The sequence below is a fragment of the Anomalospiza imberbis genome, chromosome 20, assembly GCF_031753505.1.
Source record: "Anomalospiza imberbis isolate Cuckoo-Finch-1a 21T00152 chromosome 20, ASM3175350v1, whole genome shotgun sequence".
In the NCBI taxonomy this organism is placed as follows: domain Eukaryota; kingdom Metazoa; phylum Chordata; class Aves; order Passeriformes; family Viduidae; genus Anomalospiza; species Anomalospiza imberbis.
Genome location: NC_089700.1, coordinates 7,054,843 through 7,069,543, shown reverse-complemented (window position 1 = coordinate 7,069,543; position 14,701 = coordinate 7,054,843). Strand labels below are relative to the sequence as shown.

Sequence of the window (14,701 nt, the reverse complement as noted above, 5' to 3'; positions counted from 1 at the left end):
GCCCCCCCCGCCGCCGCCGCCGCCGCCGCGCCAGGTCCGCGCGCGGGAGGCGGCGCGGAGCGCGCAGGCGCGCGGGGCGGGCGGGGCGGGGGGCGCGGAGTGCGCGTGCGCGCGGGGCCCGGAGCGTCGGCGCCGCCTGTGCGCGGGGCGTGCGCGGTGCGTGAGCGGCCGCGGCGGGCGCGGGGCCGCCGCCCCCTCCCTCCCTCACCCACCCACCCCCTGCGCGGCAATGGCAGCGGGCGTCGGGCCCCCCGTGGCCGCCCCCGGGCACGGCTGGAGGAGGAGGAGGACGACGCGCAAGCCGCAGCGGCCCGTGGGATAGGCCCCGCCGCCCGCCCGCCCCCGCCGCGCCGCGCCCCCCCCCCCCCCCCCCGCCGCCTCGACGCGGAGCCGCCGCTGAGGGGCCGCCGCACGTCCCCGCCTCGCTCCCTCTCGCCGGGGGGGGCTCTCGGGGCCGCTCCTGGGCTGGATGAATGTGGGAGAAGATGGAGACCAAGACGATCGTCTACGACCTGGACACCTCCGGGGGGCTGATGGAGGTGAGGCCCGGGACGCGGCGGGGGGGGCCGGACCGGGGGGGGCAGTGGGGCCGCAAGATGGCGAGGGAACCCCCCCACCCCGGAGCCCCGTGGCCTTACAAGGAAGTGCGGAGGGACGGCGGCAGCTCGCCCGGCCCCCGGAGAGGCCCTGCCGGACACTGGGCGGGCGGGGCGGGCTCGGCCGGGACTCTGTCCCCCCCCCGATCCCCTCCCGGAGGGCCCGGGGTCGCTGTCCCCCCGGTGGGCTCGGGGAGAAGGGCGCTGGGTCAGGGTCCGTGCAGCCCCTCAGAGCCCGCTCTGTCTGTGTGTGCATGTGCAGCAAATCCAGGCCCTCCTGGCTCCCCCCAAGAGCGAAGATGGGGAGAAGAAGAGCAGGAGGCCCGAGAAGGAGCCCAGGCGAAGTGGCAGGGCCACTAACCACGATAGCTGCGATAGCTGCAAGGAAGGAGGGGATCTGCTGTGCTGCGATCACTGCCCCGCCGCTTTCCACCTCCAGTGCTGGTAAGGCTTGGCGCTCTCTCCCTCCGGATCTGCCCAGAGCACCTTCCCTCCGGCCGCTCCCGCTTCCCGTTAGGTCCCGGGGAGGGGGGGGGACGGGGGTGGGGGACGTGGGGCCGGCTGGAGCAGACAGCAACAAAAAGGAGGTGCAAACCCCGCTTGGGTCCATCCCTCCTCAGACTAACCCACAGCGGCCGAGGTGAGCCCTCCCCTGGCTGCTTTCTGGAGGGTTGGGGGTCCACCCTCCTCCTTTCTTTTTGTGCTGAGCAGCGGGCGAGAGGCCTGGAGGAGGAGCGAGGCCGCTGGCTGCGCGGCCTGGCTGCCTTGGTGCTGCCCCTGCCCGGCCTTTCACCCTCCCCAGCGGGAAACTTCCCCACCTCCCCCCTCTCCAAGGGTGCCTGGCTTGCGGGAGACCCTCCGGAGGGCCCTGGCTGCAGAGGGGGAAGCCCTGGTGGCGTCTCCGCAGCAGGCCTGACGTTCCCAGCGCTTCCGTGCTGCTGCAGCTGCTGGGAATAATGGAGGTTGCTGTCTCTGTGTCTCCCTGCCTCACTGTTTACAATATGGCGACCTTCCTTTAAATTATATTTTTATTCTCAGCGCCATTTTGGCTGCATATATGACTTCCAAACCCTCGCAACACTCCCCACAGTATCTCAAACGTGAAAATACCTTCCCCGTGGAAATCCAGGCCTCCAGACTTTAACGTTGGCCGGGTTTATTCCTTTCCCTCCTTTTTTCCCTTCCTCCTTGCTCTTCCGACCTGCTTGTCTCATGCGTGGGGGTGTCTGCCGTGAACTGGGGGGCTGCCGGGTGCTCTTGCTGGGAGTTGTGTGGCTTTGTTGATGGAGGCAGAGCTTTCTGCATGCAGATCTGGCTGCCGGATGGCAATCGAGGTGCGTGTGGAAGCGGTGGCAGAGCTCGGGGTGCTGGAGGCTGCAGCAGGATGGGCTCTTGCTGCCTTCCCTCACAGCTTCCCAAGCTCTCCCGGCACAAAGCGACACCACGCCAAAAGCGCCTCAACTTTCCACCCCAAAGTTTTTCCTTTTTCTGCACCCGGAGCTTGGATGCATCCTGAAATCCCCCCTTTCAACAGTTGACACAGGCGGGCGGTTTGTGTTAAATTAGCACAGCCAGAGTGGATAATGGAGTGGAGGAGGGAGCGGGGCAAGTCAAACAGCTGGAGCTTGGGAGTACAGAGTATTCTTCCTTAGGGGAGATTTTTTAACCACATTCCTTTCTCTCTTTCATGCTTTGGAGCTTTGTTTGCCACCCTGTTACAGCTGTCTCTTCTGCGCTTTTTTTTTTCCTCCCTCTTGTGGTTTTTTTTTTTTTCCCTTGCTTTTTTCTGATTTTCATTTGCTTGCTGGCTATTCTGCATTTCTCTGCTAATTGAGGGTCTCAGAACACTTATTAAACTGGTTGCTGATAGCAGGGAAGCGGAGTGTGCAGTCACAGTCCTGTAGGGAGTGTCCCGTTAGCAGCGTGTAGCCAGGCAAACCCGACAATGCTGTAGCATGCAGCCATGACATCATCCCTCCTACCCTGAGGAAGTGCTACTGGTGGTAGTGCAGATCCTCTAATATTTACTAGCAGGATAGTAATTATCATTATTTTTCATCCAGTGTCCTTGATGAGCTTTAATTTAAGGGTGTTTTTTTCCTTCTGCCGGGCGTTGTTGCTTTCGGATGCAGACTAACACATCCTGAGCGTTCTCCTAGCGAGGCTGAAACTTCACATTTTGGGGTGGAAGAGCTGTGCCTAAGGCTGCAGAGTTAATTCTGAATCCTAGCTAAGTCTGACCATAAATGAGACCACTTTGTGCATGCCTAAATTTCATGGCTTAAGTTGGCATTGTTTTTGTAATGAGTGAGTAGAAAACAACCAGGTAAATCAGATACCTGAAAAGCTTTCACTGTACCTGAGTTAGTTGCATTACAATTGTATATGAATTTATATTAAAATATTATATTAAAAAATACATATATGTATCTTTGGCTAACTAGTCACTCTTCAAACAGAAATGAAAGAGCAATTCTAAATACTCTCTTTCACTCCATTTGTTGCCTCTTCTGTGGTTTCTCAAGCAATCCCTTTGACAGTGGCCCAGACCCTGCTGTGGGAGGTAGCGCAGTGTGGAAAGGCTTTGTCTAAAGGCCTCCAGCTTCAGCCTGGTTCTGCCTCCTTCCTCCTGAACCTTTGTTGGACCCTTGGCTATGGCCTTCAGGTGACCTAGGTTGTCTCAAAGGGATGCTCAGGCTTTGTTTTCGTGTGTCTTCCCATTACCTCCTACACTTTGGTGAAAGTAAACTTCCATTCTGGATATAAACTTAGGCATAAAGGCAGCACTTGCAACTTCCTTTCTGCCTCCTTTTTTTTTTTATTTAAAGAATAGTAGCTGTACTGGAAGGCTTGGTTTAAGTCACTTGAATAGCCCTGCTGGAGCACTCTTAACTGATTTGTGTCAACAGCTTACCTGTTCTCTGAATATTTATTGTGAGCTTTAGTACCAGGTTGAATTTATTATCAGTATAGCATAACAAAAAATGTAGCATTTAATTGGTCTAGGGTTTGTGATCAGTTGATTACAGCTGTAATCAGCTCCTATACAGCTGTCTGGGAGAGGCCATATTACAAAAGAAAAGGATTTTCAGGGGAATGATTGGCTCAAGTCATGCAGTCAGCTGGAGACAAACCCAGCTCAGCTTCCCAGGAACTCGTGTTGCTCCTTCCTGTGTAGAGAAGGTTCTTCTGTATCAAGTTGTTTAAGGCTGTAGTGAGGAAGTTGGCTTTGCTAGGTGTGTGACCCTCAAACTTCAGCAGTTTGCCTTAACTTCAGCTTAGCACTTGAACCCGTTGTACTCTGTGGAAAACAGAAGGCGGAGGCCAAAACTCCCGAAACTTTCAGAGTCTGATAGTATTACACATCTGAGGTGGTAAATAACAAGTTTTGTTGGTACACCGTGGAACGACAGCTCTCCTGAATTAACGTGGGTGGAAGTGACTTCCCAATTCATCTGTTGGGGTGTCAGCTTCTCCCACAACTCCATTTTGGAGTCACTAGTTCAGCGTAAAGCTGCTGTGGGTGCTCTGAGAGGCTGGAGGATTCCAGCCTGGCTGGAGATAAACTGGCCTGGTGGGAGGGATACAGGAAAGTGTGAAATCCCTGCCAGGTACTTAGTTTCAACATACTTGGATTAATATCATGGTCAGGTGACTCTCTTCAGGTTTGAATTTACAGAGAGAGGTTTTTTGGGTCCCTAGCAATTCTTGAAAACAGGACATGGGATTTTTAGCTCTGAAGTTGGTGTCTGGTTCTACTATTTGCCCACAGTCTGCTGCTTTGGGTAACAGTGCAGAGTGCATTTCCATCCCGATGTTCTGCCTTAGCCCAGGCCCCCAGGGATGGTGCACACTCCTTTACATGATTGAAAACCAGTATTCCAGTGCTACTTCTATTCTTTCCCATTTATATCCTCCTCCTGGCAATGTGATTGTTAGAATTCCCTGTGTTTTCTTGAGCTTGTAGTAAACTTTATTCACATGGAAGCGGGTTTGCAAAGTGACTGATGTTGCAAATTCATTACGAAGGATTAGAAAGATCCCCGGGAGAGGAAAAGTTTAGTTAACAAGCTGGGGGAGGGGAGTGACAACAGGAGGGAGAACCAACACAGAACAGTTTAGTGTTTGTTTTTTTTCTCTCTCTTTTTGTTTTTTTTTTTAAAGTCTCCCTGCCCGAGTTTCTGGTTGGAGGAGCCCAAAAGCACAAACCTCGCTGAATGCTGCGGTTCAAGTCCCTCTTGTAAAATCTCATGCCGCTGGCTGTGCAGCTCTGCTGGCATGGCAGAGTGACCTCAGTCCCTTAAAGCTCACCAGTTACGTAAACGACAGTGCTAGTTTTGTGGCACTGCTCAGCAAAAAGGCTCCTCCTAGCTGGGCTTCCTCACTGCTGTTCTGGAAGAAGTGTGTTCTGTCCGTACCAGGGGCTGCTACCTCCATCAAACTTTTTGCAACACCTCCTTGTGTTTATATTTGCAGTGTTTGGCTCATTTCCCCTCCGATTTGGCAGTCTTCACCCAAGTGCTGGTGTCGAAGAACAGGAGTAACAGAGCTGCAAAGTGCAGCAGAGGAAGCTAAACTAGAGTTTTGGTATTTTCTATGAGTCACATTGTTTTAGTGCTTTGAACAAAGAATGGAAAAAAGTTGTGTTTGGCTGTTAGGACATCGATAACTTTTTCCTCACCTTATTCGGTCTAAAATGGCCTGCTTTATCTTTGGCATTTGTTCCAACTTTGGGTTTTTACATGAATATGCAGTCTGTGAGTGGAGAAAAACAATGGCCAGTCTATTGTCTCAGTTAATCCTTCCCTTACTGGTCATCTTGGGCTGCCTCGGGTGTTTCAGGTGAATCTTTGAATGGTCTGAGGCATCTCCTGCTGCAAGGAGTAGCAGGATGTCCAGGAAGATGTTGGAGAGGCAAACTTCTTACCTAATAGTGGCTAGGAGCGGGTTTCAGTGCATCAAATTACATCACAGCTTCAAAAAAGCTTGTCGTTTTAAGTGGAGGAGGTTTTTATTATGAGGCTTTCTGTTTGTTTGGGTTTTTTTAACAGTAAATGATTAGCAAACCCCTATTTTAATGTTGATGTGATTGCATATTGAAGGTCAGAGTAAGCTGTTCTGTTCCCAACATTTAAATGTATGGGATACTTAACTGATACTTTGTTAAAACAATATTGGTTTGAGTATGTGCTTTTAAAAAAACCCAACTTTTTTTTTTTTTATGTATCTCTGGTTGTGATATTTTGGGAGCCTCGGGGCCAGCCTAGGCTGGATCCTGAGGCAGGAGGAAGTGATTGCCCTGACTGGGTTTCTGGCAGCAGAGGGTCGCTGCGTGTGCGCCTGCAGATGTGGTAACATGATCAGTCTTGGCAGCTCTGCTCAGCAAAGTTGTACCAGTGAGATTTTTCACTCTCCTTATTTTGTCCTAAATCTCTGTGCAAAGGCAGATAAGGTCAGCCTAAATCTATGGACTTCAGCTGAGGGCTTCAGCAAATTATTCACAGTAAGAATTTGAGGAACTCGTGATTGGGTGACTTGCAAACCACCACTCTCACCTGGGTGTGTGGATGTTGCTCATGTTAAACTGTGCGTGAGCAGATTTTGCACTGTGGGCAAGAACTGGGGATTTGGATTGAACCGTGGGTCTCTGCTGCAGTTCCCAACATCAGTGTGGAGTGATAGGGGCATGGCTTTGGGATTCAAAGTTGAGGAGGGGGATGTTTAGCTACTTAACTTAGGCTTTGCCTTCAAGATGTGGCTGCTACGTGGACTGGTGTCTCATCGAACACCTGCATTGTTCCAAAGCTGTTTGAAATGGCACAGTGGAAGACTGTGAACAAGGAAAATTCTCCGTGCTTTCGGACCTTGGCTTAGGAAAGTGCCAGTTTTATGTTGACCACGACTTGTGGGACTGAGAAATCTTTTTTTTTTTGTGCTGCTGTGAGGTCCATTTTTTGGGTTGACTCTTCAGGAGCAGGAGGCTGCAGTGGGTTTGCTTCGAGGTGGGGTTCACGGCTTTGTTCCTGCTGCTCCAGAGCTGGTCTTTCCTGGTATGTTAGCCTGCAGGCATGACTCATGGGAGCCTTTCACAACATGGAAAGGTCTTCCCAGAGGAATTCCAGCTCCTCCAGGCATTTGCAAAGGAAATTCTTAATTGGATTAGATTCATAATACTAATCTGCTAATGACTGTTTGTTATGGAGATCTTGGCACTATCTTGTAAATATATTCACCTTCCTTTAGCTCGCCTTATGTGTTTTTATCACATACAAGCTCAGTGTTGTTAAGATTGTACTGCCGCCAGCAGATCTGATAGTTGGGAATGGGGGACTACTGTGTTTATTACACAAGATCTTATAAAGCTCATAATTCTTTCCTCTCTCTCTCTCTCCATTTCACGGTGTTGTTTAGGTGGGGTACTAAAAGGGAAGCGGTGGTAATTGGCATGTCTGACATCCGGCTGTACTTCTCTTACCATGGGTGTAAAGGACACCCCGGGTGGGGAGTGCCTCTGTGCAGTTGTCAGTGACAGAAGTGTGTATTTTTAGTAAGAATCGGGACCAAACAGGCATTTCCTCCCTCCCAAAAAGGGCCTTTTTGGGTTGTAGGTGCTGTTGTGGTGGTGTGAGGAACACCTGCAGGAGAGCAGGGCTCCTGTGTTTCCCTGTGTAAGACTGAGTCAATTTGAAATTTCAGTTGTAACATCGATACTGAAACAGTTTTTCAACAGTAACATAAACTCTTCCGTTTATTGACCCACACCAGTGGATGTTAAACTGCTTTTGTTGCTAGACTGACTCACTGGTATGTGTCAGGTTCTTGAGTTTTTCCTGTGCTCTGCAGCCTTTCTTAATCCTTGAGTCAGTATCAAATAGCAGGAATCTGCTGTGGAGAAAGGGAGCAGTTACTTCCAGAGTAGGAAAGAGGTGTATCTCCCTAAAAGCAAGTGTGACAGTGAATATTTAGGAAGTGCTGTCTGTTGGAATATAAATCATGTGAGAAGGATGTACCCATTTTGTTTTTTTTTTTTTTAAACCAGTCAGGAAGTTCTCTTGGACTTGTGAAAAGGCAAATGTATCTGGGGATATAACATGGCTTTGTTACAGAGGTATGAAAGAAGTGAGTGTAAGCAAAAAGCATCTTGCCACGTCAGGTTACTGGCTAGACTTCTGATTTTTGTGACACAGATTGTCAGAGCTGGCTTTTCTTTCTTATAGTAATCGATTTGTGCTGTCTCCAGCTCCACTGCTCACTAGATGTCTGCCCAGCTTCCTCGAAGGAACACTGCAGTATCCAGTAACTCTGTAAGCTGAGTAAAAATAGTGTTGTAGCTTCCCTTTAATAAAGGGGTTGACACATACCAGTTGTAATGCAATCACATACCTTTTTAGGGTATGGAGTAAATGCTCCCTGTAGCCAAAAATGAAGGGGGGAAAAGGAAAAAAAAAAAGGTTGTATAAATCATTCTTCCTGTTGGTGTATCAGATCTTGAGCACAAAAGGCAAAAGAGCACCTCAGCCAGCTGGGGGGAATCGAGTGCCTGAACCCAACTCTAGCCCATTTCTGCTGACGTCTGCTCTGCACGATCACTGGAAGCAAACTAGATAGAGCTGGAGATTACCGACTTTGAACCCTGCAGAAAGCACTGGCCTGAGGATACAATTTAGCAGGCTGAAAACCCCATGCTGAATTTCTGGCAAGCACTAGTGATTGGTGTGAAACACCTGCCTGTACAGCCTCTGACTTTGGGCACGGCATCCTGTGAACTTCCCAGTGATCTCTGTCTAGAATAGCAACAGGAGCAAGATATGAAGGTGATCTGGAAAAGGCAGAAAAGAATGTATGCCCTACTCTGAGGATTTTTTGTTGTTTTTTTTTTTTTTTTTGGTGGATATTTCTGTCTCTGCTCTTTTTTCTCTCTTCCCCTGCGTTCTTGGGAAAGCCTAGTCCACATGTAGATGTCAGAATTACACTTCCCTTGTGCCTGTGTGAAGACAAATTCATGCTTTTGCTTTTATGGGTCTGCCCTTCATCCTCTTCTGATGTGCTGCTTTCCTTTTTTCCACCTTATTGCTGCTGTCCTTTCACCCCTGTCTCCTTTGAACACATTCAGTTTGGCTAGGGCTGAATGTGTTCACTTCTCAGAAACCTCTCAGACCTGTGTTTTGATTATTTTTTTTCCCACCAGAGATGTCTCTTCATTTATTGTTCTTTAAAGACAGAATTGGATGAAGTGATTCTCACCGGGGCTGTGTTGTTCCTCAGCCTCCTTTCTTTTCCCTGATGCTGCCCTATGTGTCATCCTGCTTTGAGAAGATGACTTCTAATCTGTTAAGAAGATGGTGCTATAAAGACCTGAACACTTAATAATGAACCTGGACATTGAATTCAGGCTATTGTTACTATTGTCTGCAGCACAGGCATGAGTGATGCCTGGGAAAGAAACAGGAGTCAGGATGTGCAAAATGTCTGAATTTCTGTGTCTGACCCACATTTTTCAAAGTCAACAATTCTTCTATCAACTTCCATGGTTTCTGCTTATAAATACAAAGCTGGATGGTTCCCTAGGCAAATATGTCTCAAATATCAGAGTTCACAACCAGTCAAACTAATCAAAAAATAATAATCAAAAACCCTCACTGCAGTTCTGGTAGTACTATACACTCTTTAATACATATTTATTTTTATATATGTATGTGTTTACCTTTGTGTGGAAATTTGGTATCTTAAAAACAATAATTTTTTGTCAGCTGGACATTAATGAGGGTAATAACTAACAGGTTGTCTAGGGAATGGTCTCTGTGGGCCAGGTTCTTTCTATAAATAGAAGTAACTAATTACATCAGGTGATCACATGTTTACATGCAGCTTATCCAGTTTATTGGACCCTCCTGCTCATCAGGTTGGAGGCAAAAGAGTTCTGCTTTGTGCCTTGGCGGATACTTCCTTGATTCTCCATGAACTTCAGGATTGCCTGTGCATGAGTGCATAGGGAGGAGGCAGGACCCCAGTGGAGGCAGGAAGGGTGCTGAGGTAAGGTAGATAAACACCTGCTTCCATGATGTCCTCTTCCCAGGATGGGAGTAGCAGGAGTGGTTTGATGGATTCAAGTAAATAAGTTCATTGGCATTGAAATTCACAGATTACTCACAAAATTTATGGTACACTCATGAAATGGTACCTGGTTCTTGGGAGCACAGTGGTGCTGCTGCCAGAGCCTGGGCCTGCTGGCCAAGCCCTTGAAATGTTGAACAATGGCAGGTATAGATAGTAAAACTAAGCACACACAGTGAAGGAAATTTTGGGATCTGGCATACCCAGCAAAGCTGCTGCTTAAACCTTGAGGAGTTCAAGTCTTCTTGTAGCATGTACATGTAGACAATGTAGTGTACCTTTATTTTTTCATTGGGTACATCTTATTCCTCACTGTCTGCCCATATAATGGTGTTTTCATCCTGCTTCTCTTTTCTGTCTGATGCTGAACCCTTATTTCCAGCTCTGACTATGCTGTTGGAAAGATGCACGCTAAGCACATGCAGCATTCCAGATGATGGGATAATTGGTGACCTGTGAAACAGTCATTTTGGTTCCCTTCCTTGCATAGTGGCAGCCAAAATAATCCTGTCCTGACCTGTTTGGTGGTGTCCAGGAGTTCTTGCTGGATGTTGCTAATTTAGAACTTATGTCCATGCTCAAGACTTTTGCTTCAGTGTAAACAAAGTAATGCTGCCTGCTGTCAGGCTTTTTTCACAGGTTCCCTCAGGAGTTGTAGCACCACAGCTGGATGTATAATGGGTGATGCTCTGTAGTTAATGTGAATTGTGCTGCTGGCTTAAAATAGGTATAACTTATAAACAGTGTGAGCCTAACTGAGGCCAGAAAGTTACTGAAACTGTTAGTTTTAATGTAATCAGGTCATGCTTAGAGGTCTGTAAAGAACAAAAATCATGCTGGACTTATCTGAAGTTTGGTGGTCTCTGCATTGGTGCTTGAGAAATCTATGGCTTTTTCAGGAAGAATATTTTTGTACAGCTGAGTGTCACAATTTATCCATGTTAATGAACAGAACTTGGAGACTTCACTGAATAACAGTGGAGGAGAGGAGGGAGCTGATAGTTTTCCTAATAACCATCTCTGAGGTAATTGAAATCTGACTTCTGTCTTCAAAAGCTTTGTGTTGATGCAAGAGTAAAAGAGGAAGGTAAGGGAGTTGCAGTGGGGAGGAACTCACCGCAGGCTGCAGCTGTTGGCTTGTTTGGTGTGGTTTTATTCTGTCTAAGGTAGAGGCTCAGGGTTCCAGGTGTCCAGCCGGGTTTGGGAGCAGCTGTGAGCAGAAGTATGTAACTTGGGCACAGTAAAAATGTTCCAAAAAGCTGAATTTGTAAATGATGCAACTTTCCCTGTTTCTCAATGGGGCTCTTGTAATGCCCTGACAGGGAGGTTGGTTTCCTGGTTTGTTTTAGCTGCCATTGAGGCCCTGCTGTAGGAAGCCAGGGAGCCTTGTTCTTTATGAAGCTGGTGGAACAGCTGTAGCTCTATCCATCATAGGGATAAATAAGAGTCCCATAGAAGAGTTGAAAGCCTTCTTCCCTTATCTGGCAAACATATCTAGCATCCTTCATTATCATCCTGTCACTGAGTCTTGGTCAGTTAATCAAGTTTCCTGAGAAGGAAAAAATGTGTTTGCCTACATTTTTTCATGGTGTTACTATTTTTCCTCCGCACAGAAAAAAAATATTTAAGTCCAATTGTTGAAAACAACTGACGTGAAAGAGAAGTTATTGAAGAAAACTTCACCAGGCACTGGTTTGTTTTCCTGCCACCATTATCTCAGCTGGTAGCTGGCTGTATCTGGTGGGTCCAAAAGTAGTGTCAACGTGCCTTTGACGCAAGATGGGCAGGAATGCAGTGTGTAAATAACCTCAGGTCTCCTTATAACTGGTTCCTTTGAGAGCTACAGCCCAGTTTGTATTGGAGAAGGTGCCATTCCTTGGAGCACTTGTTTACCTATTTATTGAGGTCAGCAAAGTGAGGAGTAATTACAGGATTTAGACTTGACAACAGGCTTCTGATGTATGAGAGCCTCAGAGTGTGAAATTGAAAAGCTAAGTGGCTTCACGCTATTGTTTGCTTGATAAAAACTCCTAATATGCTCTTGAAGAATTTTTTGTTTTGTCATAGCCATTTAAGTTTTATTTAAGAGATAGAACATTGCATTCTGGCCATGGCAGAGCAATGCTTGACAATGCATCTGATAGGAATTTCAGGAGATAGTTAACTTTCTGAGAAATAGCCATGAGGCAGATATTATATGGCAAGTGACTTCCTAGTCAGTGTAGTGGTTTTTGATTAGGCAGTGATAAACATCTCCTCTAATTTTCAGAGGCTTTGTATGAGTTAGTCTTCCAGGTGTTTTTAAGTCAGCCTGTGTTTTTCAGAGCTGTCTTTGTTTTAAATGCAGAAACACATTTCTGCTGAGCAGGTTTGATTTGGGTCACACCAAACCCCCCAGGTAAACAGCAAGAGGCCACCACTCTTGTCTGTGATGACAGGAGGGAAAACTTTCTGAAATGAAGGGTTAGTGAAAACGTACTGAAAAGTGCAACTGACTGGTGTGTGGTTGAAAGGAGATGTGTTGCAACCGAAGATAAAGTGGGAGCTGTACAATTCCAGGTCCTGTTGGCAGCAAACACTGGCGGCTGGAGCTGTGCATGCTAATGAACCCATGAAAGATAGGGAGAAAAGGGCCGTGGTGCTCCTGCCAAAGTGCTAATTCTTACCTTGCTTATGAAGATCAAGTATCTTGCTCAGATTTAAAAATCAGTTTCTTTTATGCTTACAGTAAAAGGTTGAAGAATGTGGTCATACCTAGTCAATTAAAACAGCATTCTTTAGCGCTTCTCTGGCTTTCTGTTGAGACCCAGGCAGTGCTCTCTGCTTGCTGCGAGGCCAGCAGTGCAGGAGCAGCCTTCATCAGTCTTTGTTAGCATGGTGAGCTGCGTTGATGAACAGTTCATTAACCAGGAGAGGCAGAATCAGTCTTTTAATACACTTGCTATCGCAGCTAGGCCCTGACAGTGAGCAGAAAACCTCAGGAGGCTTGTCTGAGCACTAAAACCTTTCTGCTGCTCTGAAACGAATCTTTCCCCCTCCTTCCACAGGCCTTTGGGTAGCAGCATTCATTAAAATGCTTCTTTAATAGTACAGCGTATGTAGGATTTCATGGTTCAAAGCCAGCAAATGGGACAATAACATACACACTTGCAGAAGAAACCTGTTCTGACTCTTCCAGGCATCTCTCAAGGTTCACCATGGTATTAATTGTTTCATTGTAAAATGTGTAAGATTGAGGTAACAGTTAAAACAAATATCCGGAGGCATCTGGCAGCGTGCGGATCCCTGGCACGCAGCAAGTCGGAATGGGGCAGACGTGTTCCCAGCAGTTCAGGCACGCTCGTCAGGAGCTTCAGAGGGTGAAATTTCACTAGGAACAAATCAAAGTCTGTGGGTTTTTTTGCCCTGGGGTGTTGGGAGGGGAGAGGGGAATGGGCCACATGAATCCATACTTGCTGTAGATGCAGATCTAAGAGCTCATTTTCTAGCAAGAGTAAAACCTGAGCTATTGCAGGATGCACCTTAGGATTCAGCATGGATTTATGCTGCAGCAAGCACACGGGGATCATTTGTTACTCTCCTCCTTCCACCCCCTGCTCCCTGCTTCTGTTAGCAAAAGATTAGTTTGGGGCAGGGAGTTACTGCTTCATCCAAGCATTTGAGGTGAAGCAGCCAGTAGTGGAGGCTTTGGTGCTCTCATCTAGAGCCTGATCTCTTGTTCATCCAAGCCCTCCAGGAAATGAGAAACATAAGCTGCAGGTATGTCAGTGCATATATGCAGAGCGCTGCGTTTCTGGAGCGCCTGGAACACGGAGGCCTCTGAAACCCTGCACTCCTCCTCAAAATGGCTGCCAGATGTGTTGGCTCTACTGAATTCCCCAGAGCCTGACACCAGAAATGCTGAGGTTATTACCAGCTTGGTTCTTGCTGTGTTCTTCTTCAGTCTTGCAGGCACAGTGTTGCAAGAGGGAGTGTGACCCCGGATGGCTGCAGTACCTGCAGAGGCCGTCTCTGGCACACGGGCGAGCTCGGGGCAAGGCTCGCCGGGACTCTGTTTAAACAAAGGAAGTGTGTTTGTTTTCACAGTCCAGGCTTGGGAGCCTGGGCTGGGATCCTGTGCCATTTCCCTGTGCTAGGAGCAAGATTCTCGAGGAAGACAGCCTCTCCCTTTGCTGCAAAGCACAGCTCTTCCTGGCCAGCAAATAAGCATCTTATCCTCCCTGGCTTGTCAGGGCTGGAGACTGGAAAGCTTAACTCGGATTTGGTTTGGTATTTGTAGTTGCAATAAACAGTATAGAGACTCCTGCCATGAACCAACATCTAGCTTCCCATGCTTGTGTGGCTTTCTTGGGCCAGTCTTATAAGCTACTGTACTCCTTGATCCCCTTGTAACCCAGTCAGTCCCAGTGGATCCTTGAAATCTGTTTCCCAGTCAGTGGGAAATGGAGCTTCCAGAGCCTGTGGTAGTGCATCTGTGTGTTCAGCGCAAGAGAGCAGACTTGCTAAGAGCTGCCTCTAGCAAAAGTCAGGAGAACTTTTAAAAGTATTATCTTAAGCCACACTGCATGGTAAATGACTGTCTTTTGCCAGCAGGTACGTTTTCTCTGCCACAGTCAGCAGTTTGCTCAAATAACAAATCTTAATGATAAAGAGGTGTTGGAAAGTACTTGAGTTAGTAGTAGGATCTGTAAGGAAAGTGTATCATCTAACATATGCTGCTCTGCCTTTTACTGAGGAAAAGTGTTTCTCAAAATAGTCCTCCTTACTCTAATTTGCTTTGGTTTATTTCTAGCATCAAAATGAGAATGTCATTTCACTGTGATACAGCTTTTATAGTAAGTGCAGATCCATGTGAGTAGGATGTATCCTGTGCTTCGTAGCCAAGGCAAGCTGGATATGGTGACACTTTTAAAAGAGTATTTGGGTTGTCTTAAGATAGAAGGTGGTTTCTCCAATGAAGTGTGCCCAGGGATGGAGTACATGGGAGGTGG

General features: G+C 47.5%; 1 protein-coding gene and 1 long non-coding RNA gene across 2 annotated transcripts in view; both read left to right on the top strand.

Annotated features, from left to right (window-relative positions):
* Positions 1 to 109: 109 nt before the first annotated feature.
* PHF12 (PHD finger protein 12) overlaps positions 110 to 14,701 on the top strand; it is a 31,972-nt gene continuing 17,380 nt past the window's right edge. The window contains exons 1-2 of the mRNA XM_068210466.1: positions 110 to 539; positions 859 to 1,040. Of these exons, the coding sequence (XP_068066567.1) occupies positions 474 to 539; positions 859 to 1,040 (248 nt within the window). The 5' untranslated portion in view covers positions 110 to 473. The remainder of the gene's footprint in view (positions 540 to 858; positions 1,041 to 14,701) is intronic.
* LOC137485784 (uncharacterized) lies at positions 8,147 to 9,231 on the top strand. Its single transcript, XR_011005459.1, has 2 exons — positions 8,147 to 8,436; positions 8,785 to 9,231. It is a non-coding gene; the product is annotated as an uncharacterized lncRNA (long non-coding RNA).